Consider the following 26029-nt stretch of genomic DNA (forward strand, 5'->3'; position numbering starts at 1 on the left):
GATTCTCCTCCTGGCCAATCAGGACATATTGGGTTGGCCGGGAGAGAAGCTGAGGTATCCGTGGGGGGGTGAGTGCAGGGGGAGGGACCGTCACCATGGAGGGGTAAGTGCAGGCGGCTCTGGGGGGTCTTACTATGTGTTTTGTTTTTTTTTATTTACTTTTTACATTTTTTTTTTACAGTCATTTAATTTTTATTTTAGGAGGGGACCGCCTGTAAAGCACCTGAAAAAAGCCTCCTCTGCAATCCCAGTGTGAAAGCCTGAGTGCTTTCATACTGGGGCGCTGCGCTCGCAGGACGTCAAAAAAAGTCTTGCAAGCGGCTTCTTTGAGGTGCTTTAGGAGCGGTGTATACACCGCTCCTAAAGCACCCCTGCCCATTGAAATCAATTGGCAGCACCGCTGTAAACACATGGAAGTGATGCAGAAAGGGAGCTCATGGAGCACATTACAAAGAGGCAGAAAACACAATAAGAAACCATTTATTAAAAAATAGATTTCAAGGCCATGAAGTAGTAGATGCCGAGAGATTATTTTTCTTGAATAAGGATATTGTTTAGTGTCACTTTAAATAAAGTAGCAAATGTAGGTGTCTACATATAAAACGTTCCCTGTACATAGAACAATAACTCACCATATTTTCTCTAATACATGTAGTTATTATATTGTCAGCACCATCTAGTGGCAGTAGTGTTTTTTTTTTCATGACTGAGTTATTGTGGGGGCAAAAAAGGACACTAGATGGTGCCAACGATATAGGAACTACATGTATTACAGAGAATATGGGGAGTTCTCTGACCTTGCAGATGCTTGTTCATACAGGGAATGTTTTATACATATACCCCTTAACACCTTCCCGTCCAGCCTTTAGTAAAATGATGGCCGGGCGGGAGTGTTATTGTTGTGAATGGGCGTCATATAATGTCCTTCACAATATGCAGCTCCTGCGCACCCCCATCGGTGGTGCAGTGCGTCGATCGGACACATCACGTCTCAGATCACGGTAAAGAGCCTATGACTTGTTGTAAATAAAATGTTGTAAATACGCGTTTTCCTTTACTAACGGGCACTGATGAGGCTGCACTGATGGGCACCGATGAGGTGGTACTGATGAGATGGCACTGATATGAAACACTGATAGATGGCACTGATGGGAGCTGATAGGTGGCACTGATGGGCACTAATAGGCGGCAATGATGGGCACCGATAGGTGGCACTGATGGGCACTGATGGCTGGCACTAATGGGCACTGATAGTTGACACTAATAGGCAGCAATGATGAGGAGGCACTGACAGGCATTGCTGATGGGCACTGATTGGCATCCCTGATGGGCACGGATTGGCATCCCTGATGGGCACAGTTTGGCATCCCGCTGAGCGGCTCTCCTCTACTCACACCCTGTCAGTGCGAATAGAGGAAAAAGCAAAAACCGGCACTTTCTGGTTACGATGTGATCAGCTGTGATTGGACACAGCTAATCACATGGTAAAGAGACTTCATCATATGCACTTTACCGAGATTGGAGATGCGGTGTGTCAGAGCGGCACACCGCACTACCAACCACCAGGCGCGAGCAGCTTATCCTGCTGGACGTCATATGATGCCCATTCAGGATAATGAAACCACTGCCCGATCGTCATTCTGCTATAGACCAAGTGGAATGTGGTTAAAGAGGAGTATATGTAACGCCTTTCCCAACTCTGGTAGGTTACAGTTTGTTGGAAAACGTCATTTTGAGGCTTCTGTTGGTCAAGAGAGGAGTGGGGGAGAAGGGGGCCACCTCAGTGATGCCATTCAAAAAATTTTTAGTCCTCAGTGCCCAGGGCTGTCAGCTTCCAAATCCCATCAGCAGCTTCTTCAACATATGGTATGAGATTATCTAGGGGCGAAACAGATATGGAAACTTTCCAGTTGACGATCCACTGGGTTACTGGGTCATGAGAATAGACCACTGGCCAGAACTTGCCCAGTATGCAATAGAGCTGTTGGGCTGCCCTGCATCCAGCGTGCTTTACGAAAGGGCATTCAGTGCTGCTGGAGGTTTTGTGACAGATAAGAAAGCGTATCTGAGGGACTATACTTTCAGGTATCATTTCTGTAGGATTCAAAGGGAGAAAAGGTTTGAGTGTCCAAACTCACCTTCCACAATGATGAATTTTAGGGTTCTTGTCTCAGTAGGACTCCTGTTGGCAGTGCTGCTCTATGCAGGTACTGCCACCAGTTGATGACGTTAAGTTAATGTAAGAGTCCACTTATTTGCAATAAATATCCCTTTATTCGAATTTGCTGCACTATGGAGGGCATTTTTTCTTTTTCTTTTTGATCCCTACTTCAACTGGAGCCTATAGAGATTTGGTAGCAGTTTAAAGTCTGGTGTTTTGGAGTCCGGATGCTGGTCTACCCTATGGGTTTCAGGAAGGCGTAAATATACCAAGGCTGGATACACCTTTATATTTTGAGGCTGGATATTCACTGGTTTAAGGTGAGAGTTCTGACAGCACATAACAGCTGTGTGAAGGCATGAAATTAATACATATTAGAGACACCTCTAGCATGAAGAAATATGTGGATTAGACGTTTTTGGTTCACCAATTTTGCACATTTATATTATATTATTATTTGTGATCATTTATTACTATGCAAGATCACTTGTTTATTATTATGGGATTGTGGCTTGCAGCCCAACCAGAAGTGACAGTTCTGTCGTGGTCAGAGGTAGAGGGGAAGCTGTCGCCAGTAAGCGACCATCCGCCTCATTACCAGGGACCACAGTGAGTAACTGAAGCAAGTACCGGGGTAGTATTCTCACCAACCGGGGATGGTGAAGAATTGGGAAACTTCAGTGGGTATCAAGCCAGCGACCCAGTGGAGCTTGCAGAGCAGCCTTATGTGTCAAGCCAGGGACCGAGCAGCTTGAGAAGTATCTTGAGTGGCAAGCTAGGGACCCAGCAGAGAGGTAGATACTACCATGAAGATTGGAGGAGCTCAAGGGATTCAGTGGCAGTGAATCATCTAGTCTAGTGAGAGACTGGGAGCTCAGTGGGCTGAAGATCTACAAGAAGTGATTGTAGTGAAAGCGAAAGAACTGTTACGCTTTGTGTTAGGAACTGTTAAAGACTGTTGTCATAAGAGACAGCATTCCTACAAATGTAGCGTCTTGCTGGATGGCTTTCCCTGCATGGCTGTCCTCCTGTTGAAGTCTATGAGTCTGCCAATTGATCTTGAAACTACCTAATGGTGCCCAGCCCTAACCCTGTCTCCCAAAGTTCTATTAAGAGAAATAAAATCTCTTTTGCATTCAAGAAGTGTCTGGCGCCCAATCAGTCTACCTTGCATTACACTCACTATGCCATGCAACCCACCTTATACAGAAGGATGTCAGCTATCTCTGGCCCTGGAGGTTTTCTTTAGATCTAAGGAGGCTTGGGACCTTGCTACACTTGCAAATAGACCTTCAAAATAGGCACTTTTGATTTTTCACATTCGGGTCCCATAGACTTTAATGGGGTTCTTTATTAGTTTCCAAACTTTTGTTCTAAAGTTCTGCAGCGAACTGAACAGGGGGTTGTTTGGCCCATCTCTAGAGTTCACTGATCCCCTATACATACCCTGCAGGGAGCATTGAAGTGTGTCCTGATCACTGTCCCTCTGTGTGTCTATGGATGGAGAGTAGTGTGGTAGTTCACTGATCCCCTATACATACCCTGCAGGGAGCATCGAACAGCAGCGAACTTAGGACTTTAAATGGGAGGCAAGGGAAAGTTTGCACCCCCATCCTTATTATCATGAAAAAGTGGGGGGAAGGTTGGGATTCCTACCGGGTCCGGCCCGATTTTTCCACCTTGCATCGGCGCCATGCCCCTGGCACTGTGCATGTGACCTCCTTGGTTGGCCGTCGCACACACAGACGTCCGGTATATCAGCTGGGCTGACATGTGGTGAGCTTCTCTGGCGTTCGCCGAGGTTTTGCTCCACTATGTCGTGCCTGCGTGACGCTGAGGGGGAGCTGACGTTCAATGCTGGGGCTGCATCTCACTCCCTGCTTCATGGTATTCAGAGATGGTACTGATACAACCCATGCAACCCTGATCCTCTCCCATCTATGTGGCTTCAAACATCACATGCATTTTTCAAGGTAATCTTCCAGGTGCTTTCTTCAATCACCTTGGTGATATCTGCAGCTTATATCATCTCGTTTTTTGTTACTTGTATCATCATAGATACATTTTATATATCTCCTACATTATAGAAGTCCCCTCCACTGCAGGGTGTTGGTGTGCGCAGTCCGGTGTTCCTCGTTGAGGTCCCCCTCTCAGCTCCTGGGCCAGGCTCCATGGCTCACCCCTGGCTTTGTTTTGTAGCAGTCCCAGTTTTGCCTATCATGTGAGTAACCCTTTTTGGCATGGCCCATTATGCCCAAATTTCCCCCTTTTCTGCTGATTTTGTTAGACCCTGAAACTATATTGCTTTTCATACATTTTTTTTTATAGAATTTAGATGCATCTGGCTCCTGAAGAGTGGATTGAAGTCCATGAAACGCAGCGTCGGGCCTACCTTCGATGCATCCAACACACATTGACCAATTTTCAGATGTTTTTTACTTCACATGACTTTTATCTTGCTTATGGGATTAAGATGCATAATTGTACCTACCCATGTCTTATGGTTGTATATACATAGATTTATTGTCTATATGCGTTTTTTTTATGTTTAATGTATGCAATGTGTTTTTATGCCATGTTGATCATTGGTCCTTAATAAACATACATATGTTTGCACCTCTGTGAGTGTGATTGGGCTGCATCATGCGCACCTCATTTAAAGTCCCAACCTTCCCCCCACTTTCTCCCTTTGTCTATAGGTGTGGAGTAAGTTGGTAGTTCCCTGACCCCCTATACTGTACATACCCTGAGGAGAACAACAAGGTTTATTCTTAGCATTGTTGTTCTGTGTGTCCATGGAAGTGGAGCAGGGTGCTAGATCACTGATCCTCTTTACATACACTGCATGAAGCAAGAAAGTGTGTCCTGTCACTGTCCCTCAGTGTATCCATGGATGCAAGGTACTGTGATAGTATACTGACCTCCTATACATATCCTGCAGGGAGAAATAAAGTGCGTCCTTATTACTGACCTTCTGTGTGTCCACAGATGGAGAGTAGGGTGGTAATTCACTGACTCCCTATACATACTCTGCAGGGAGGAATTAAGTGTGTCCTTATCACTGTCTCCTTGTGAGCACATTGCTGTCATGAGGGTTGCTTGTGCCGGTAACTCTAGGCCTGTATTGATCATCACTGTAGTCCAGCTTCATCCAGAAATCTCCATGAAGCATTTCTCATGGCATATAATCTCATATGATTGAAGTGCAGCCCTCTTCTCCACACATCACAGTGAACTCTTCCTCCTCCCGCTGCTATCTGATTTATCTCACCTGCTCCCAGCAGTTGGTGGATCTACTTATGTGCTGAAATCTCCAACTTCTCTGCTTTCCAATGTTGTCCTGCCTTGTTCCCTAGTAGAAGGCTGTCGGCTTTGGAGCTCCTCTGAGAACTAGCACGGCCTTCTTTTCCACCAGGCACTATGTGGTTGACGTTCCTGAGGTTCCTGAGGGTCTCTAACTGGCATCAGGAAGGCAGCACAGTATTTTTGATAGCAGAAAACAAATACTCCTGCGCACAATTGAGCCAACCAGGTGGGCTAAAGGTTCGTAGTGGACAAACCTATTGGCGGCCCATAGCGCTGACAACTAGCGCTTAGATGGGACAAGGGGATCGGGTACGTTTTAGATTCTTACTGTTGTCACTCCAAGATGGCTGTGAAATGATTACCCAATGTCTCTGTATAATTATTTATGGGACAAAATTCCAGATCACCATGTTTGCCCATTATGTGTGCCCACTTTTTGACTGTTTTTGTCCTTCGTCCTTTGACTACTTCTATTGTATATGTTTGGTCTATGCACTGACAGAGAGAGACAACTCACTGTGAGTACAGATGTTTGCAACATCATCCACATTGTTCTATGGGTACCTAGCTAATCAATCATATAGGTGTGTGTATGTCCACTTATATGAATTGGGCGTCACTCTTTTGCTGAGAACTGCCCACAATCTGTGGGTGGGACCTCTGAACCCATCTGGGAGGTGCCTCATCAGTGCACACTCTTGTATGTGTGTATATATAAGAAGCTGAAGGAGACAACACTGCTGGGCTCTGAGGAAGAAGGTATCCCTTTGAAACGCGTCAGCTGTCAGTAGCTCTTCTTCTCCTTTACCATCTGGAGTCTGTTGTCGTGAGGCCGTTGGCCATCATCTGAAGGCTATTGATATTGCGGTTTTCTTTCACATGTTTGTGAGTAGTTTTTAATTTACTTTTTTAATAAAATATATCCAAGGATAATGCACAAGGTTGGTGCGCCCTCTTTTTTCTATTTCTCTTTTAGGCAGCACAGTATGCATGACTCAGGTGACCAACGTCACACATGCATGTTTACAAGCATTCGCCAACAGGCCAGCTGGCTTGCCTGGGGGGTTTTGACAAGATCCAGGAATGGTCCGGCAATGTGAACAAAATTCCAACATTAAAGTGGTTGTAAACCTCAGACATTAAATTTGAACAAATCATATCCCTCTATAGTGTGTACTTGTCTCAATCCAGAGCACTAAGTGTCATTTCTGTCCATTGTCTCGTTCCTCTGCAATCTGCATGAGTCACTTCTGACGAGTTTTCCTGACACCAAGAGGAAAATGGTGAAGGGGAGGGCACAACCTGTGACTGACAGCCTCAGCTCTGTTCCTGCTTGCTATGTGAAAGGGGGGGGGGGGCAACCATCCCTCAATCAGCTCTCAGACCTCCCCTCACTGATGTAACTTCAGCTCACCACCCTATGAGTTTTCAGAGCTGGGAGATCCTGTATAAATTCTGCACTTTGAATGAATGCAGGGGACAGGCGGCTGCAGATAAACAGGTACAACTTATGTAGGAGGATTTGTTTCATCTCTGTGTATCACCTGAGGGCAGACCCTTCACTGGGTGTATGTATGTAAGGGTTTATTACACTTTTATAAATATTTGGCTTCCTGGGCTTATGGAAAGAATCTTTCTCTTTGTAAAAACAGCAGCTGAACAACAAACTACAGTCCCCAATGGGTAATAGTAATACAGACAAAGTAGAAAGAAGGGCTGCAGCACTCTAACACATTAAAGATATATAAAACCCTAAAAACCAAGCATTATAAAAAATGCAAATCATAAATATGTCCATTAGTAACAAAACATACAAATACATGTGTAATAATTAAACATATCTATGTGTGCTATAACACAGTGATCATTACAATATATGTTGAAGTTGATTCTTTAGTGCTCAAAAACAATAGGTGGAGGTGACAAGGGAGCTAGAGAGCAAAAGTTCATGGGAGGAGCAAAGATGATGGTTTGGGTGATGTCATGAGATGGAGTTGGGGCTGTAGCTCAGAGCAGTGTTCTGAATGGGGTAGAGAGTCCCAGAAGAAAAAAGAAGCTCTGGAGAAGTCCCGGGGCAAACATGGAAGGACATGATGAGAAAGCAGGAGGACTTCGAAGGAGTGAAGAAAACAGTTTGGGTGATGTTATGAGATGGAGTTGGAGATGTAGCTCAGAGCAGTGTTCTGGATGGGGTAGAGAGTTCCAGAAGAAGCTCTGGAGAAGTCCCAGGGCAAACATGGAAGGACATAATGAAAGAGCAGGAGGACTTTGAAGGAGTGAAGAAAACAGTTTGGGTGATGTTATAAGTGGAGGTTGGGATGTACCTTAGGGCAGAGTTGTGGGTGGGGGGAGGGAACTCCAGAGGATGGAAGAGGCTCTAGAGAAGTCCTGTAGGTGAGCATGGGAGGAGGTAACAAGGTAGTTGTAGATAAGGAGGCTTTGGGAAGAGAGAAGAGGATAGTTTTAGTGAAATATTGAGATGAGGTTGGAGATATAGCTCAGGACAAAGTCGTGAATGGTGTATGTACAGTATCTCACAAAAGTGAGTACACCCCTCACATTTTTGTAAATATTTTTTTATATCTTTTTATGTGACTCATTTGTGTGTCTCAAAAAAACTTTTACTGTATTTCTTTCTTAAACCATGAAAAGTTGTGCAAATATTTTGTGACACATAAAATTGCAGCTGCTGCCATTTTATTCTTCAGTGTCTCTGCTTTTGGAAAATATATATATTGTTTGGGGTGTTCACGTGGTTTTGTAGTAAAAAAAATAAAAAACGTCCGAGAAACTAAAAAGGAAATTGTCCCTTAGACAAGTGGTTAACAGAACATGTCTACTGCAGGAGCTGGCTGTCCATTCGCTCCGCTGGGCGTCACTATGGTAACCAGGAAAACAGCTGGGCGGTCGTGGAACGCACAGAGCGGAAGTGCAGAGCCACAGGGCGGAAACTATTGTTCCAGAGCTGCCTAGTAACAAGGTCCCGCCTACTGATTTATAGTCACAGCTAACGCTAGAGGGCGATGGTTAGAACAAAGCATTTCTTCCTGAAGCGGAGTGACGGCCATTTTCCCTTAGCTCGGTCTCCATTCTTTTTCATGACATTGGCCGGGGGCGGCCATTTTTGTGTAGCTCACTAGGAAAACACCTAAAAGTTACAACGGCCTCCCTCTGCCTGCAGCAGCTGATGGCAGGGGGTGTGATGCTGGAGAGTGTGTGCTCTATGAGAAGAAGAGGTAATAATGTTTGGTGATTGTGAGGCCAGGGGGTCCCCTTACTGGATATGGACTTGTGGGAGTTATGGGAGATTGTGTGGTCTTGTGAGGCAAGGGTGGGACCGGGTACTTCACCCAGGTTGGGCTGTACATGACATATATACAAAGTGGGAGCCAGAGCAGAGTTGACTGACCCTTACAGTTATAGATCAGGTTCCCAGCTCCGCCCATCCGTCACCAGGGGGTGTCTCCAGTCTGTCCCCGCCCCCTTCTTTCTCTATTCCCCCTCCCATACTTCCCTTCTTCTGTCTATACCTCCTTCCTCCCTCTCTGCCCCCCTCTCCCATTCCTCTGTCGCCCCCTCCTTCTCTGCCCCCCTTCCTCTGTCTATCCCTCCTTCCTCTGTCTATCCCTCCTTCCTCTCTCTCTGCCCCCCTGGTCTCCCCCTCCTTCTCTGCGCCCCCCCAGGTCTCCCCTTCCTCTGTTTCCCCCTCCTTCCTCCCAGCCCCCCCTGGTCTCCCCTTCCTCTGCCCCCCCGGTCTCCCCTTCCTCTGTCTATCCCTCCTTCCTCCCTCTCTGCCCCCCCTCTCCCCTTCCTCTGTCTACCCCTCCTGTCTCCCCTTCCCCCTCCTCTGTCTCCCCCCTCCTCTGTCTCCCCCCTCCCTGTCTGCCCCCCCTCTCCCCTTCCTCTGTCTACCCCTCCTGTCTTCCCTTCCTGGGGTCTCCCCCTCCTCTGTCTCCCCCCTCCCTCTCTGCCCCCCCGGTCTCACCTTCCTCTGTCCACCCCTCCTTCTTCCCAGCCTCCCCTTCCCCTGGTCTCCCCCTTTTTCTCTGCCCCCTCCAGTCTCCCCTTCCTCTGTCTATCCCTCCTTCCTCCCTCTCTGCCCCCCCCCTTTCCCTTCCCCTTCCTCTGTCTCCCCCTCTTTCCTCTGTCTACCCCTCCTTCCTCACAGCCCACCCTGGTCTCCCCTTCCTGTGGTCTCCCACTCCTCTGTCTCCCCCCTTCCTCTGTGCCCCTCCCCCGTCTCCCCTTCCTCTGTCTATCCCTCCCTCCTTCCTCCCTGCCCCCCCTGGTCTCCCCTTCCTCTGTGTACCCCTCCTTCCTCCCTGCCCCCCCCTGGTCTCCCCTTCCTCTGTCTACCCCTCCTTCCTCCCTGCCCCCCCCCTGGTCTCCCCTTCCTCTGGTCTCCCCCTCCTTCTCTGCCCCCCTGGTCTCCCCTTCCTCTGTCTATCCCTCCTCTGCCCCCCCTGGTCTCCCCTTCCTCTGTCTATCCCTCCTCTGCCCCCCCGGTCTCCCCTTCCTCTGTCTACCCCTCCTCTGCCCCCCCGGTCTCCCCTTCCTCTGTCTACCCCTCCTCTGCCCCCCCCCCCCCCCGGTCTCCCCTTCCTCTGTCTAACCCACCTCTGCCCCCCCCCCGGTCTCCCCTTCCTCTGTCTAACCCACCTCTGCCCCCCCCCGGTCTCCCCTTCCTCTGTCTACCCCTCCTCTGCCCCCCCCCGGTCTCCCCTTCCTCTGTCTACCCCTCCTCTGCCCCCCCCCCCGGTCTCCCCTACCTCTGTCTCCCCCTCCTTCTCTGACCCCCTGGTCTCCCCTTCTTCTGTCTACCCCTCCTTCCTCCCAGCTCCCCCCTGGTCTCCCCTTCCTCTGGTCTCCCCCTCCTTCTCTGCCCCCCCCTGGTCTCCCCTTCCTCTGTCTATCCCTCCTTCCTCCCTCTCTGTCTCCCCTACCTCTGTCTATCCCTCCTTCCTCCCTCTCTGCCCCCCCCCCCCCCGGTCTCCCCTTCCTCTGTCTATCCATCCTTTCTGCCTCTCTGCCGCCCCCCCCCTGTCTCCCCTTAGTCTGTCTATCCATCCTTCCTCCCTCTCTGCCCCCCCTGGTCTCCCCTTCCTCTGTCTATCCCTCCTTCCTCCCTCTCTGCCCCCCCCATACTCCTCTTCTCCTTTTGTCTCCTCTTCTTCCTCCCTCTTCCTTTTTTTTTTTTTTTTGTGCTGCCCGGCCTCACTTGGATTTTCCCGTTTCTCTGTCCCCCCCCATCCTCTGCCCCCCCCCGGTCTCCCCTTCCTCTGTCTAACCCACCTCTGCCCCCCCCGGTCTCCCCTTCCTCTGTCTACCCCTCCTCTTCCCCCCCCCCCTGGTCTCCCCTACCTCTGTCTACCCCTCCTCTGCCCCCCCGGTCTCCCCTACCTCTGTCTACCCCTCCTTCTCTGACCCCCTGGTCTCCCCTTCTTCTGTCTACCCCTCCTTCCTCCCAGCCCCCCCCCGGTCTCCCCTTCCTCTGTCTATCCCTCCTTCCTTCCTCTCTGCCCCCCCCCCCCCCCCGGTCTCCCCTTCCTCTGTCTATCCATCCTTTCTGCCTCTCTGCCGCACCCCCCCCCCCCTGGCTCCCCTTAGTCTGTCTATCCATCCTTCCTCGCTCTCTGCCCCCCCTGGTCTCCCCTTCCTCTGTCTATCCCTCCTTCCTCCCTCTCTGCCCCCCCCCCATACTCCTCCTTTTGTCTGCTCTTCTTCCTCCCTCTTCCTTTTTTTTTTTTTTTGTGCTGCCCGGCCTCACTTGGATTTTCCCGTTTCTCTGTCCATTCCCCCCTCCCATACTCCTCTTTTTCTGCTTTCATGTCCCCCTTCTTCCTCTCTATATCCCCCTATTTCTTCACCCTCTCTGTCTCTATCTCTCCCTTATTCCGCTCTCTGCCCCGACCTCACCCCCATTCTCCCATTTCTCTGTCTCTCCTTCCTCCCATACTTCTTTTCCTCTTTCTCTGTCCCCCCTTCTCTTCTTTCTCTGTCTCCATATCCCCCTTCTTCCTCTCTCTAACTCCCCCCTATTCACCTCTGTCTCTTTTTTTTTTCTCCGCCTTATTCCTCTCTCTGCCCCGACCTCAACACAATTCTCCCGTGTCTCCTTTCTTACTTCCTCTCACCATCTCCTCTTCCCCTCTATTGTCTTAAACTGGCCATAGACTAGTAGATTTTTAACGATTCGTATAGAAATTCTCAGAACATTCCATCAGTTCATGAATTCCATTCTAAAGTTCTTCAAAAGTACGTTTGCTTTTAACATTTGATTATGGAACATAGGGACTTCAGACGAAAACCACATACACTATTAGAAATTTGTTGGAGAAAAATTTCCCATCTTGCTCCTTTGAATTTCCTCATTGCTGTGGTTGAATATGAATGTCACTTTTACCCCAATAATGATTAGAAAGTCAAATGGTTTGAACCAGTGTATAGTAGTGCTGCACGATTCTGGATAAAATGAGAATCACAATTTTTTTTGTTTAGAATAAAGATCACGATTCTCTCACATAACATCATCTTTCACAATATACAAAAAATTGGGCTAACTTTACTGTTTAGTTTTTTTTTTTTAATTCATTAAAGTGTATTTTTTCCCAAAAATATTGCATTTGAAAGACGGCTGCGCAAATACAGTGTGACATAAAATATTGCAACGACCGCCATTTTATTTTCTAGGGTCTCTGCTAAAAATTATATATAATGTTTGGTGGTTCTAAGTAATTTTCTAGCAAAAAATACTGATTTTAACTTGTAGGCAACAAGTGTCAGAAAATGGCTTAGTCTTTAAGTGGTTAAACTGCCCTCATCTATAGACAGAAGTTCATTCCTGATCTGAGTCTTGATCTGAAAGAAGGAAATGTTACAATGTTTCTCTTTATCTCTGCCCAAACATGTTGTGATAAACTTGGCAGGCTGCCTGTTTTTTATTTTATTTTTATTTATTTTTTTGACAGCTGTTGGCTTGAGCAGAGAGCTCTTTGCACTGAATCGAGGAAATGCTGTGTAAAGATGGTGGGGGGGGGGGGTTGAATCGCAATCTTGATTCTTTAACAATTAATTGTGCAGCTCTAGTGTATGGCCAGCATTACTTTATTCCCCCCTTTCTTCTTCCGTTCTCTACCATTTCAGACCTTTCTTAACCTATTTGAGCGTTTGTTTTTTGTTCCATTTATTGGAAGTTAAACTGAAAGATCATAAATTATGGGCGCTTTACATACTGTATTTATATCCTTTTTATTTATTCCACCTATTGCAGCCATATCGTTACAGATCTGTGTTTTTTCTAAGTATGAGCTTTCATGTACCAAGAAGTGGGAGTATATAGAAGGACACAAGGATCTCTACAAGGACGTCATGATGGAGAACCGGCTGCCCCTTACATCACCGGGTAAGAGGAGGCTCTCATTTCTTGTAAAGGAGAGAAGAGATACACACATCCTCTGATATAAAGACATAGAAACAATGTATTCAGTCATTGTGTGTGTTTCCTACAGATGGATCCAGTAACAGAAATCCCCCAGAGAGATGTCCCCGTCCTCTGTATTCCCGGGACTCCACACAGGAACATCAAGAGATTCCTCAGGAGGATCAGGTAGGAGGAACTGGGGATCTGAATTTTAGAATGATTGAGTTATTAAAAAAATGCTGACTGCCTAATTCATTTTGCCAAGGGTAAAAGCCTATATCATGTTAAAGATGAAGCAGAAGAGACGGATATTGAGGGTGATGAGCCATGTAAGGAAGATGAAATCTCTCCAAAGATCCGCACAGGTGACTAATAAGGAAGACCAGTCTCCCCCCACACACACTCTCTGGGGGTCTCTCATACATCTCAGTACAGGGGGCTTCACTCTCATCTTTATTCACAGACCCCGAAAACACCAAACACACTCAGAGAGACATCAAAAGCGAAGAGGAGGAACTACATATAATAATTAAGGAGGAAGAAGAGGAGAAAGTTCCTCCAGAAATCAGCACAGGTGAGTAATAAACATTAAATCCAGAGAAGAGTCCCAGATTCTCCTTGTTCAGTCAGTACAATAATCTCTTCTTCTCCCCCCTCCTCTGTCAGTAGACAGTAATGAGGAGACAGTATGTGCCCAGTGGGGGGAGTCAGGAGTCATCAGCCTCTATTAGACTCCGGCTCGCCTCCTCACATCATGTCATTGTGTGTTACCAGCCAAGAGATGTGACCAGTCTCCCCCCCACACACACTCTCTGGGGTCTCTCATACATCTCAGTACAGGGGGCTTCACTCTCATCTTTATTCACAGACCCCGGAGACACCAGAGACACTCGGAGAGACATCAAAATTGAAGAGGAGGAATTACATATAATAATTAAAGAGGAAGAAGAGGAGAAAGTTTCTCCAGAGATCAGCACAGGTGAGTAATAAATATAAATCCAGAGACGAGTCCCAGATTCTCCTTGTTCAGTCACTACAACAATCCTGCAAAAACGCACTTGGCTCAGTGTCAAAAAAGGTACACAACCTACTTAGGTGCCAAACGCGTTGCGTCCCTCAGGTGTGAATTCAGTCTCTATTCAGAGAAGAGTCCCAGATTCTCCTTGTTTAGTTACTACAACAATCTCTTCTCCTCATCACATCATCTCATTGTGTGTTACCAGCCAAGAGACATGACCAGTCTTCCCCCACACACACTCCCTGGGGTCTCTCATACACCTCAGTACAGGGGGCTTCACTCTAATCTTTATTCACAGACCCTGGAGGCACCAGAGAGATGCCAAGAGATATTGATGAGGAGGAAGAAAAGGAAGATGAGGAAAAAGAGGACGAAGTAGCACCTGTAAAAATCGAAGAGGATGACATGTTTCCAGAGATCGGTACAGGTGAGTAATGAACATTAAACAGATAAAGGAGCCTCCTCTTCCCCCTCATTTCATTAGAGGGCATCCAAACCCAAGATTAAAATGTAATACACTATATTACCAAAAGTATTGGGACGCCTGCCTTTACACGCACATGAACTTTAATGGCATCTCAGTCTTAGTTTGTAGAGTTCAATATTGAGTTGGCCCAACCTTTGCAGCTATAACAGCTTCAACTCTTCTGGGAAGGCTGTCCACAAGGTTTAGGAGTGTGTCTATGGGAATGTTTGACCATTCCTCCAGAAGCACATTTGTGAGGTTAGGCACTGATGTGGACGAGAAGACCTGGCTCACAGTCTCCGCTCTAATTCATCCCAAAGGTGTTCTATTGGGTTAAGGTCAGGACTCTGTGCAGGCCAGTACAGTTCCACCACCCCAAACTCGCTCATCCATGTCTTTTGTGTGTGATTGGCTGCAGCCAAACAGCAGGTTTCAGTAGAAATCATTGGCTGAAATCTGCTGCCAAACTCGTGCTGTGTCCAATCACAGCACAGGTCGGCAGGGGGCACGCATTTGCCAAACCCAAATCTAAAAGAAGGTCAGTCAAGAACATGTACGTGGGTTGTGCCTGTACCTGCCTCCCATTCACAGTATATTTACTGTGATCGGTCGACAGGTGGTTAAACATGCCCATAACAGTGCCTGCCACTGCTGTGACCACCATATAAAAATTCCAACTGCTTTGCTGTTATGCCAGTCCCTGGGCTTCATTACTTTGCAAACCCAGAACAAATGTGGAGATAAGGAAAAAGATGCAGCATGGTTTGGTGTTGAAACTGGCAGTGTACAGTGATGCCTGGAAGGTCAACCCAGGAGGTGTATGCTGGTCACATAAAGTCCTCTTATGTGTGGTTTCTCCCACCATTGGCCTTGGTAAATTTCTACCAGAGCTCCTCCAAGTGGTACTAATCTTTAATTGGATTAGATTATATTTATCCTTGTAAATTGTTGTATTATCGCCTCATTCACTTTTGATAGAGCTACAGAACAAAGTTGGTCAGCTACCAAACTGCAGTATGGTAGGTTTGGCTCTTCCATAATGTTTGAAAGCACCATTGGTACAAACTGGAAGAGGGAAGGATTAGAGCCTCCATCAGGTTCCTATTACCATCTATGTCCTTGTTGAGTAGATTCCCCCTTACTTCCTGTCAGGACAGGAACTGATGGGGAAGCTCTCCGATGAAGGCAAAATTATATTTTTAGTAGGTTGGGGAAAGGTTAAAGCTTCTGGCCCTGTTTTTACTGCCGACAAGGCCTTCCTTTACAAAATTGGCTGGAGTTCAGCTTTAATGCACTGTATGTCCCCTCCACTTTTTATTTTCTCCAGATGGACAGTACACCAAGATCCCGGATCTGGATCCTGATCCTCCCAGTGTGGATCCATTACTCCGTCCAACGGCCACAAGGTGTTCTAAAAACTTCCCTTGCTCTGAGTGTGCAGAACGTTTTTCTAAGCGATCAGAACTTCTTGCCCATGAGCGAATCCATGTAAGGGAACGCCTTTCCTCCTGTTCTAAATGCGGCAAAGTCTTTACCCAAAAAGCCCACCTGGTAAAACATGAAAAGGTTCACTCTGATGAGAGGCCATACTCGTGTTCTCAGTGTGGAAAGTCCTTCTCAGATACAGTCATCCTGGCCCAGCACCAGAAGTTCCACTCAGGGGAGAAGCCATACCTATGCTCGGAATGTGACAAATGTTTCACGCAGAAAGGCGATCTTGTTAAACATCTCAGAATCCACACGGGGGAGAAACCATTTTCCTGCTCGGAGTGCGGGAAATGTTTTACGCAAAAAGGAGACCTCGTCAAACATCTCAGGATCCACACAGGATTGAAACCATACATTTGCTCTTATTGCAGCAAACCCTTCCCGGTCAAAGCCCGTCGGGATCGGCACGAGTTAATCCACACGGGGGAGAAACCATATTCATGCTCCATCTGTGGTAAACTTTTTGCCCTGAAAGATTTCTTGGTTACGCATGAAAGGACCCACACCGATGAGAAGCCGTATTCTTGTTCTGTATGCGGGAAACGGTTCACTCAAAAGTCAAACCTGGCCACACATGAAAGGACTCACACAGGGGAAAAGCCTTTTTCCTGCTCGGTTTGCAGCAAGAGTTTTAAAAGGAAAACCTCTCTGATCGCCCATCAGTATTTGCACCAGTGAAGGTGTGACAAGAGACCAAGGACACTTATGACTTTTGGGACAAGCTGGTAGTACTTGGTCTCAATTGCACTTGATCTGTAACGCTGAAGACGTTTGTAGCTTACCAAAGCCATGTCTTCATACCCAAGCATTTCCATCCACATGGTTAGCATTGACACCTTAAAGTACTTGTAAATGCTGAAGGTTTTTTACCTACATGCATCCCAAGAAGAGGAGGATTGGGGCTGCTCTGTGCAAAAACCATTGCGCAGAGCAGGTAAGTATGACATGTTGTTTATTATTATTAAAAAAACAAAACATGAGCCTTTAATTTCACATTAATCCAATCACCATGGAATGTGTCAAGGAGATGTTGGCTGGAGTGTCAGTAAAAGTCTGAACGATCTTTAACCACATGAGGACCGGTGTTCTGTCAAAATAGCCAATTCATCAATATCTCCAATTACGTCACTTCTGGTTATTGTAAACTGTCAGTAATTGGACATTCCGACGACTTGCTGTTTTGACACAACACCGGCAACTGTATACACTCCGGTACGTGATAATATGAGCGGAAATTGTTAGTCCGCTCCAATACTAACCAACAAAATGGCCGCCTCCATGGTGGCGATAACTTTTTCCTCATTACCCGCTGTTGTGTCAAAACAGCAAAGTCTTCATGTACCGAAGTGTACCCGCTTGCCGGTGTTGTGTCAAAACAGAAAATCATCAAAATCTCCAATTACTGACGGTTTACAGTAACCGGAAGTGACGTAATTGGAGATCTTGATGAATTGTCTATTTTGACAGAACACCGGTGTTCTATCGAATAGTGCGTCCCTGTCAGATGATGCCTTTGATGATCTACGCATGCGCAGTACACAACGTCACTTCTGCTGATATGTTGATCAGCTGGCATGACATCAACACTGGGCATGTGTAGATCGTCAGAGGCATTATCCGACGATCTGCAAAGGAAGAATGTAATCGTCAGATACTGCCTGGCTGTCTGCTTATGTGAGAGAATTGACCAATCACGTGACAGGCGAATTTGGGTGTGTTGCAGGGCGGGCCAACGTCCTGCAACACAGCATATGGCACCGTCCTTCAACACACCAAAACCCCCCTGCAACACAGCGAGAATGTAAACGACAATTCTCCCGCATGAGCAGAGAGGCAGGCAGAATTTGACAATTACATTTTTCCTTTGCAGATCGTCGGATAATGCCTCAGACGATCTGCGCATGTGCAGTGTTGACGTCACAGCAGCTGATCAACATATCAGCTGGAGTGACGTTGCAGACTAGGTTCATCGGAGGCATTATCCGACGGGATGCACTATTCAATAGAGCACCGGCATGTTAAACCCTCTTCCTGTCCAGGCCATTTTTCATGTTTTAGCATTGTGACATTGACTGATAATTACACTGTCATGCAAAACTGTACTCAAATTTTATATCTTATTTTTATTTATTTTTTTAAGCAGATAGAGCTTTCTTTTTGTGGTATTTAACCACTAAAGGTTTTATTCCCTTCATGACCAGACAATTTTTTGCTATTCAGAACTGCGCTACTTTAACTGGCGATTGGTCAGTCATGCAACACTGTACGCAAATTACATTTATCCTTTTTTTTTTTTGCACACAAATAGAGCTTTCTTTGGTATTTTTTTATATAAATGAAAAAATACTGAAATATTAGAAAACAAAAAAAAAACTATTTTTTACTTTCTGCAATAAAACATGTTGAATAAAAAATGTAATTTTTTCATAAATTTAGGCCAAAATGTATTCTGCCAAATGTCTTTGGTAAAAACCAAACTGCGTTTTTGGGGACACTAGTATAGTTCTGATTGTGATCAAGATACTAATCCATACAGACACTATACTAGTAATGGCGGTGATCAGTGAGTGTGATCTGTGATAGTGGGACTGTGATAGGGTGGCGAGCAATCTGGCATTAACAGACACTAGCTGGGAGGGACAACTAGCTGACACTGATTTCACTAGTGACACTGATACAGTGACCAGTGATAGATTGAAAAAAGACACAAGTCAATCTAGTTCATTGATTCAATAAATTGCACTCACATTGTAGTGCACATACATGCACTAGATGGCATACACAGGACCCTAAAAGGCATCTTAAAGTGGTTGTAAAACCAAAATGTTTTTTAGCCTTAATGCATTCCCTTCATTAAAGTAAAAAAAAACTTTTTATAGCTTTCTGTCCTCCCCCTTCCCTGTGTGGGGGAGAAGAGATCCAGGACTGTTCAAGGCTACCTCTCCTCAACTTTCTTTTTATTCACACAGGGATTCAGGTCATAGGTTCCTGCTGCTATCAAACGTAGTGAGAACGAAAGAACGAACAGGGAGCATGTCAAAACTAGGTACCTGCCCCCCCCCCCCCCCCCAAAAAAAAAAAATGTGTGCCCAAAGGCGCTAGAGGAGGCAGAAAAGCTGAACATTCTTTCAAGGACAGGAAGGTGTACATCTTGGACAGAGAGCAGCAATGTTTCTCAACTCAACTTCATACTGGAACTTCCATACATAATGCTATTATAACATGTCTACCCAGACAATTTGACATCAATTCACACTTTCACCTCCATATGAATCGAAAGATCAACACCGATGCATAGTTCCTGACACCAGGGATGGAAATATGTACTGTAACTAGAACAAGGTGCTTCAACAACTTTTACACCTCCCACCGTATTCTTGGACAACCAACAACTACACATTCCATGGTGCTTGGATTAAGGTGCTACTTGGGGTATCTGATACTCACTAGAACTGAAGAAGTTGCTAAAATTATCTACAAAATGTCTCCAACATTACAGAACAATTCCAATTAAATTAAATTCCAATTAAATGTGACCAACTACTACTAAATATACCATGACCTGGATAAATGAGAACATTCACAGACTTTGCAACAACTTCAAATACGAGTTCTCGAAGAGCCACACAGCTCAGTAGGGTAAAGTCTCAGTAAATGTAAAACAGTTTGTAAATGGCATGGACATGACCATCTTTATCAAGGCTGGCCACTTTCTGAGAATGAGAAACCAACACAAAATGGGGTTAGGAACTCTCGAGGGAAGGTTGGGGTAAGCGAGAGTTGCAGGTCCACAAGGAGATCACCAATAGGGAGCAAAATATGCTGTATTATGGGGCAATCATTTTTGGATCCTTAAAGGTTAAACCTTTTTGGCAGGCGGTTGGCCGCCTTCTTCCATTCTGATAGAATACAAGGTACCCCGATGTACTGTAGACTCAATTGATTATGTAAACCACGGCTCAGTCATTGTTTCTATTGTCGCTGTAAAAAAAGATTTAAGAGTTCACCCGGTTTTCATGGACAGTGGTTTGGCATGCAGTGGGGCAAGCAGCTTTAGAAGAATTCCTGCCATGAAAGAGTCCCACTGATCCTCCAAGAGCGACATTAGGGCCATCGGCCGCCCACATAGGAGCATAGGGAGCTTACGTGGTGATTATGATGTGAGTTTGCTGTCTAAAGTCAGTGGACAGCTTCTTATGTATTGCTAAAGGTTGAGGGGTTCTGTGGACTCGTCCCCTAACATTACCCAGCCATGAAGGAATACATTTAAGTCTCCAAGGGCATACATCTTGCTTTGACTTTTGTTTTAAAGTACCCCCCCTAATAGTACCCCCAGCTCATTAGTGCCACCATTTAGCAGATCCACAGACTATTGGAAACTCCATTCAGCAGATCCCCAGCTAATTAGTACCCTTGTTCAGCAAATCCCTGGCTCTGTAGTACCCCAGCTCTTCTGATTCTTTTTTTGAAGCTTTAATGAGCCTTGGTAAATGCCCTGTGTGTGAGTGTTGATTTTCTATTTGTTTTAAAGGGGCCCAGTAGAACCCCAGCTCAGTAGTACCCCTAATCAGGAGATCCCCAGCTCATTCGTACCCCTGTTCAGCAGATCCACAGCTTATTGGTACCCTCATTCAGCAGATCCGAAGCTTATTAGTACCCTCGTTTAACAGATCCCCCTGCTCAGTAGTACTCCCAGCTCTGCTGATCCCCCCACTCAGTAGTAACCCCCAGCTCTGCTGATCCTCCTCTCTCCGATCCCCGCTCACCTCCTGCTATATTGCTGCAAAGCGAACACTGAATAAAAGCCCTTCAAAAGTTGCAGGTGCTGTTAGCGAGCTTTGTGATAGACTTCTATGCAGGTTTTGGAGAGGCTTTGAAGCACATGCGACATGTTTTAAGCAAAGCAAACGTGTGAACAGGACTGTGAGGTAGCCATTATGTCCAATGCCACATTAGGCAAGCGTAAATGAGCCCTAAGTGCTGAGTCTTTGCTTAGTGATCTCAGGGAAGTCAATTGGTTTCTCCACATCTGTGTAATGATGACAGGACCCTTTAAGATATTAAAGTCCATAAGAGATTGTAAACTTGACCACCGTGTTTTTATCATTTAGTAAATCTTTTATTAAACATTTTTTCTGAGGAGCAAGTTCTAGTATATCACAGATGGTTCACTCAGGCTACAGGTATTCTGCATTCCAGGCATATGTCCCCGAACACTTAGGGCCCTAAACACGAGTTACACACATATTTCAGCCTGTCATAGATTCTGGATGCTGCATCTGTGCCTCCTGGGATTGGATTCACAGAAGCTACACTCTGTGTGCGAGTATTCTTAAAAGGTTCTTTTCCCCCAGAATGGATATTTCAGCGTTCGTGGATGTTGTAGTGTTAAAACCACCCGACAGTCTTTTATCTCCTTGGGACTCTGGGTAAGATCTCTGCATTGAGTTCCTGGCTCTCTATACCTACTCGCGGCTGTAATGTATTGCTGGATCCCGGATATATATAGATGAAAAATCTATGAAAAAAAAAGGCGTCCGGATTGTCAATCGTCAATCACGTCACCCGACTAACCTGAAAAATAGAAAAAACGGGAGAGCCTGGTATGTATTTTTGTTTTTTTTTATTAATTCTGTCATAGGGTTTCCCTTAACCACTTCAATACAGGGCACGTTCACCCCTTCCTGCCCAGACCAATTTTCATCTTTCAGTGCTCTCACACTTTGAATGACAATTACTCAGTCATGTAACACTGTACCCAAACAAAATTTTTATAATTTTTTTTCACATAAATAGAGTTTTCTTTTGGTGGTATTTAATCACCACTGTGGTTTTTTTTTTTTTTTTTTTTGCGATATAAGTCAAAAAAGAGCAAAAATGTAGAAAAAAACACAAACACTTTTTTTTATCTTATATTATAAAATTTTGCAAATAATTAATTTTTGTTCATAAATTTGGGCCAAACTTTATACTGCTTTATATCTTTAGTAAAAATAACCCAAATTAGTGGATATTATTTAGTCTGTGTGAAAGTTTAGAGTCTACAAGCTATGGTGCAAATCATAAAAATTTGATCACACCTGATATACTGACGGCCTATCTCATTTCTCGAGGCCCTGAAATGTCAGAGTACAAATACCCCCCCAAATGACCCATTTTGGAAAGAAAACAACCCCAACGTATATTCTATGAGGCAGGGGCTGCAGATAGGTACTCGGGTACTCTGATGGGCTGCAGGAGGGAGGGAGTGTTCCTGCTGGCATCATTTTGCAATGCACCAGTGGGGAAGTGGTTAAAAACCATGCCAGACCCAAAGGATGCCCCCCACACCGTTTTTTCCCCCCAATTTTTTAAAATTTACATTCTTTTTTGATTATAATTTTTTTTAAATTTAGCTCTCAGCGGGGAAGCCTTAACAACCTATTGACTGCGCTCGGCGGGTGAGCATCCCACTAAGTGCCCAGAAAGTTTGGGTGTTATGCGAGTACCTGAATGGGCGATGTTCAGGCCAAACTTATGCTTGACCCAAACAGTTTGCCCATGGCAAGTGGTACCTGAACACTGTAACTCCTCATAGTTACTCTTGTTGGGCACAGGAACGTCACCCTGCTGTTAAAAATTAGTAAAAAAATTGATATTACATGCCCCTGTCAAACAGGTGCAGAAAAATTGGGCCTTGGATGTTGGTGGTGCCTGAGCACTGTAACCTCTCACACTTATTCTTGTTGGGCGCAGGAACAGGCCCTGCTGTTAAAAATTAGTAAAAAAAAAAATTGAAATTACATGCCCCTGACAAACAGGTGCAGACAAATTGGGTCTTAGGTGTTGGTGGTGCCCTAAACCAAAAATATTGTTGGAAGCTAGCATAATCAAGATTCAGGAATAGGATAGGCAAGGGATCCAAGATCCCTAGCAAATTAAATCAGTTACATCAGCGTCAGGGGCTTGATAGCTTGTGATCCAGGACTGATTCGTTTTGATAAATGTCAGCCTGTCAACGAAGTCTGTGGACAGGCGCACTCTGATCCATCACAAACCCTCCAGCAGCACTGAATGTCCGTTCAGAAAGCACGCTGGATGCAGGACAGGCCAGTAACTTGATTGCATATTGAGCAAGTTCTGGCCAGTGGTCCATCCTCAAGACCCAGTAACCCAGTGGATGCGCAGTTGGAAAGTTTTCCAAGTCTGTTCTTGCTCCTAGATACTCTTGCACCATATAATGCAGACACTGCCGATGGTTGCTTAACCCTAACAGCCCTGAGCTAAAGATTTGTTTAAAGGCATCTGTCAGCCGGCCATGTTCTCTACCGCTCTTTCTCTGACCAAACGAAGCCTCAGAAACACGTCCAGGAAATGGTAACCTCCCAGGGTCTGGAAAGGCGTCACACAAAATTTTCTTCAAGGCGACCTGAAGATGTTTCATCCTCTGCTCCCTCTGCGAAGGCAGGATGAGATGCAACTTTACCCTTGTAACATGGATCAAGAAGGGTTGCCAGCCAGTAATGATCCCTCTCCTTGATACCACAAATCCTCGGGTCCTTTCACAGTCTTTGCAGAATCAGGGAGCCCATGCAGTGTAAGTTTGAAGAGGCATGATATTCTGAGTCCTCTGGGTCACAAAGGATGACATTGTCAGGAACTACCTCCTCCCAGCCACGTACAACTCCTTGGGTTTCTGGGGACTGAAAATCATCCCTTGAAGACTGCTGTATGTTATCCTCCACATCCATGCTGACACGATCCTCCTCCTCTTCCTCCTGTGTGTTTGGTTGCCTCGCAGGAATGGTATCTGCATAAAGGGGGCCTTGATAGGGAAAGGAAGTCCTCCTCTTCCTCCTGCTGTTCTGCTTCAAGTGCCCTGTCCATGATGCCACAAAGCGTGTGCTGCAGCAGGAAGGCTAGAGGGACAGTGTCACTGATGCATGCTTTGTTGCTGCTCACCATCCTTGTGGCCTCCTCAAACGGTGACAGGACAGGCATGCATCCTTTATCAGCAGCCACTGGCGTGGTGAAAATAAGTCAAGCTCCTCTCAGCCTGTCCTTGTGCCATACTCACACAGGTACTCATTGATGGCCCTCTGCTGCATGTGCAGCCGCTGCAGCATTGCCAATGTTCAGTTTCACCTGGTAGGCATGTCACAAATGAAGCGGTTGGTGGGCAGGTTGAATTCCCATTGAATGTTAGCCAGCCAAGAATTGGCATTGCATGACTGTCGGAAATGGTCACAGACTTTTCTGGTCTGCCTCAGAAGATTTTGTAAGCCTGGGTATCTGTTCAAGAAACGCTGCACCACCAAATTCAGGACACGTGCCAAGCATGGAACATGTGTCAAGTGCCCCTGTTGGAGGGCGGAGAGAAGGTTGGTGCCATTGTCGCATACAACCATTCCTGGCTCAAGCTGCTGTGGCGTCAACCACCTCTGAGCCTGCCCCTGCAGAGCTGACAGAATCTCTGCCCCAGTGTGGCTCCTGGCCCCTAGACAGACCAACTTTAGCCTGACTGCTTGCGTAGCCCCTTAAACGCTTTAGGAGCACTGGTGGTTCAGAGGACAATTCAGCAGAAGAGGTCATATAGGAAGAAGAGGGGGGGTGGAGCAGACAGATGTGTCAGAATCCCCACCAGCTTTTTGGAGGCATCGTGGCGGAACAAGCTCACACTGAACCCTGTCCTGCATTCTTCCCAGCTGCCAGCAGAGTTACCCAGTGCGCCATGAAGGAAATGTAACGTCCCTGACCATGCCTGCTGGACCATGAGTCAGTGGTAATGTGAACCTTGATGCTGACTGCCCTGTCCAACAAGACCAAAATATTGCCTTCCACATGACGGTACAGTGCTGGAATGGTCTTACCTGAAAAGAAATGTATTTTTGGAACCTGCCGCTGTGCTACAGCACATTCCACAAATTCACGAAAAGGGGCAGCGTCTACCACATGAAAAGGCAGCAGTTGTAGTGCTAGCAATTTGGCCAAGCTAGCATTTAGACGCTGAGCATGTGGATGGCTGGGACAGTATTTTTTTTTTTAACAGTTCAGCAACTGGGGTAGCAAAATTTGCCTGGTGAAATCAACAGGTGGTGTACTGCTAGCAGATTGGGTGCAAGTACTTGTGGCACCTATTTCTGTACCTTCATTCCTCTCAGTGCAGGTTTTTGAGAGGACTTGAGGTATAATAGGGTTTGAGATCCCAGATGAGGAGCAAGGAGAAGTCTGCATTTTCACAAGAAGTAATTCCTCTTTAAGAGTATCCATCTTGAAAGCCACGGCAGCCATTCTAAAAACTCTGGTAACCAGCAATTCATCCTGCACTGACTGAATATAGAGTCTACACTGAATATCTAGTCTACACTAAATGCAGAGTATACACACACACACACACACACACACACACACTAGACTGTGTGTGTATATATGTATATATATATATAATCCTAATCTAGCTCAATCTATCTTTGTCCACACGCTATACAAGGCCACTATGTAAGCAGCCTTATATAGTGTGGGGCATGTACTTAGTCCCCCTGAGCCATGGTTGGCCAAAGGCACCCTGCCTTTGGCCAATTATGGCTCTCACAGCAGAGTGCGCTGTGATTGGCCAAAGCATGCAGGTCAGGCGCATGTTTTGCCATGTAACCTTATGACCTCTTTGATGAATGAGGTCGTATAACAGTCTCCACATTAACACACTACATACGGCCGCCGTGTAAGCAGCCTTATATAGTGTGGGGTGTGAACTTAGTCCAAGTAATGATTGGCCAAAGGCACCCTGCCTTTGGCCATTCATGGCTCTGACAGTACATTGCGCTGTAATTGGCCAAAGCATGCAGGTCAGGTGCATGCTCAGGCTAATCAGTAGCCATCAATGCACCATGATCACGCAGTGCATTATGGGGCACTCATCAGCGCACGAACGTCCCCCGAGCACCCCATATGTTCTTTTGTTCTACGAACAAGCGAACACCCAATGTTCAAGTCGAATTTATGTTCGACTCGAACATGGGGACCACCCCTAATTATGAAAGGTTCCTACCATCCCTGTGCTGAGTTACTTGGTCTGCAAATTTGATGTGTGTACTATGAGGGGTTCCCACCATCCCTGCGCTTAGTTCCCAGATTCACATTACTGCAGTGTCCTTGTGAGGGCTTCCCACCATCCCTTTTTTGAATTCCCAG

General features: G+C 46.1%; 1 protein-coding gene and 1 pseudogene across 1 annotated transcript; both read left to right on the plus strand.

Moving 5' to 3' along the window:
* The first annotated feature begins 2069 nt into the window (after positions 1-2069).
* LOC141106976 (small nucleolar RNA U3) lies at positions 2070-2254 on the plus strand (annotated as a pseudogene).
* Positions 2255-8597: 6343 nt separating this feature from the next.
* Positions 8598-17404, plus strand: LOC141106460 (uncharacterized). The gene is made up of 8 exons (XM_073597251.1): positions 8598-8703; positions 12738-12869; positions 12976-13073; positions 13153-13252; positions 13351-13461; positions 13756-13866; positions 14204-14332; positions 15699-17404. Exons 1-8 carry the CDS (start codon positions 8655-8657, stop codon positions 16535-16537), a joined length of 1569 nt encoding a protein of 522 aa, XP_073453352.1. The 5' UTR covers positions 8598-8654; the 3' UTR covers positions 16538-17404.
* Positions 17405-26029: the final 8625 nt, after the last annotated feature.

The sequence above is a fragment of the Aquarana catesbeiana genome, linkage group LG08, assembly GCF_042186555.1.
Source record: "Aquarana catesbeiana isolate 2022-GZ linkage group LG08, ASM4218655v1, whole genome shotgun sequence".
NCBI classification, from domain to species: Eukaryota; Metazoa; Chordata; class Amphibia; order Anura; family Ranidae; genus Aquarana; species Aquarana catesbeiana.

Coding starts and splice junctions, on each gene's coding strand:
- LOC141106460 (XM_073597251.1), top strand. CDS start 8,655: ATGGCAGGGGGTGTGATGCTGGAGAGTGTGTGCTCTATGAGAAGAAGA. Junction 13,253..13,350: donor CTCTCCAAAGATCCGCACAG/GTGACTAATAAG, acceptor CTTTATTCACAG/ACCCCGAAAACACCAAACAC. Junction 13,867..14,203: donor TTCTCCAGAGATCAGCACAG/GTGAGTAATAAA, acceptor CTTTATTCACAG/ACCCTGGAGGCACCAGAGAG.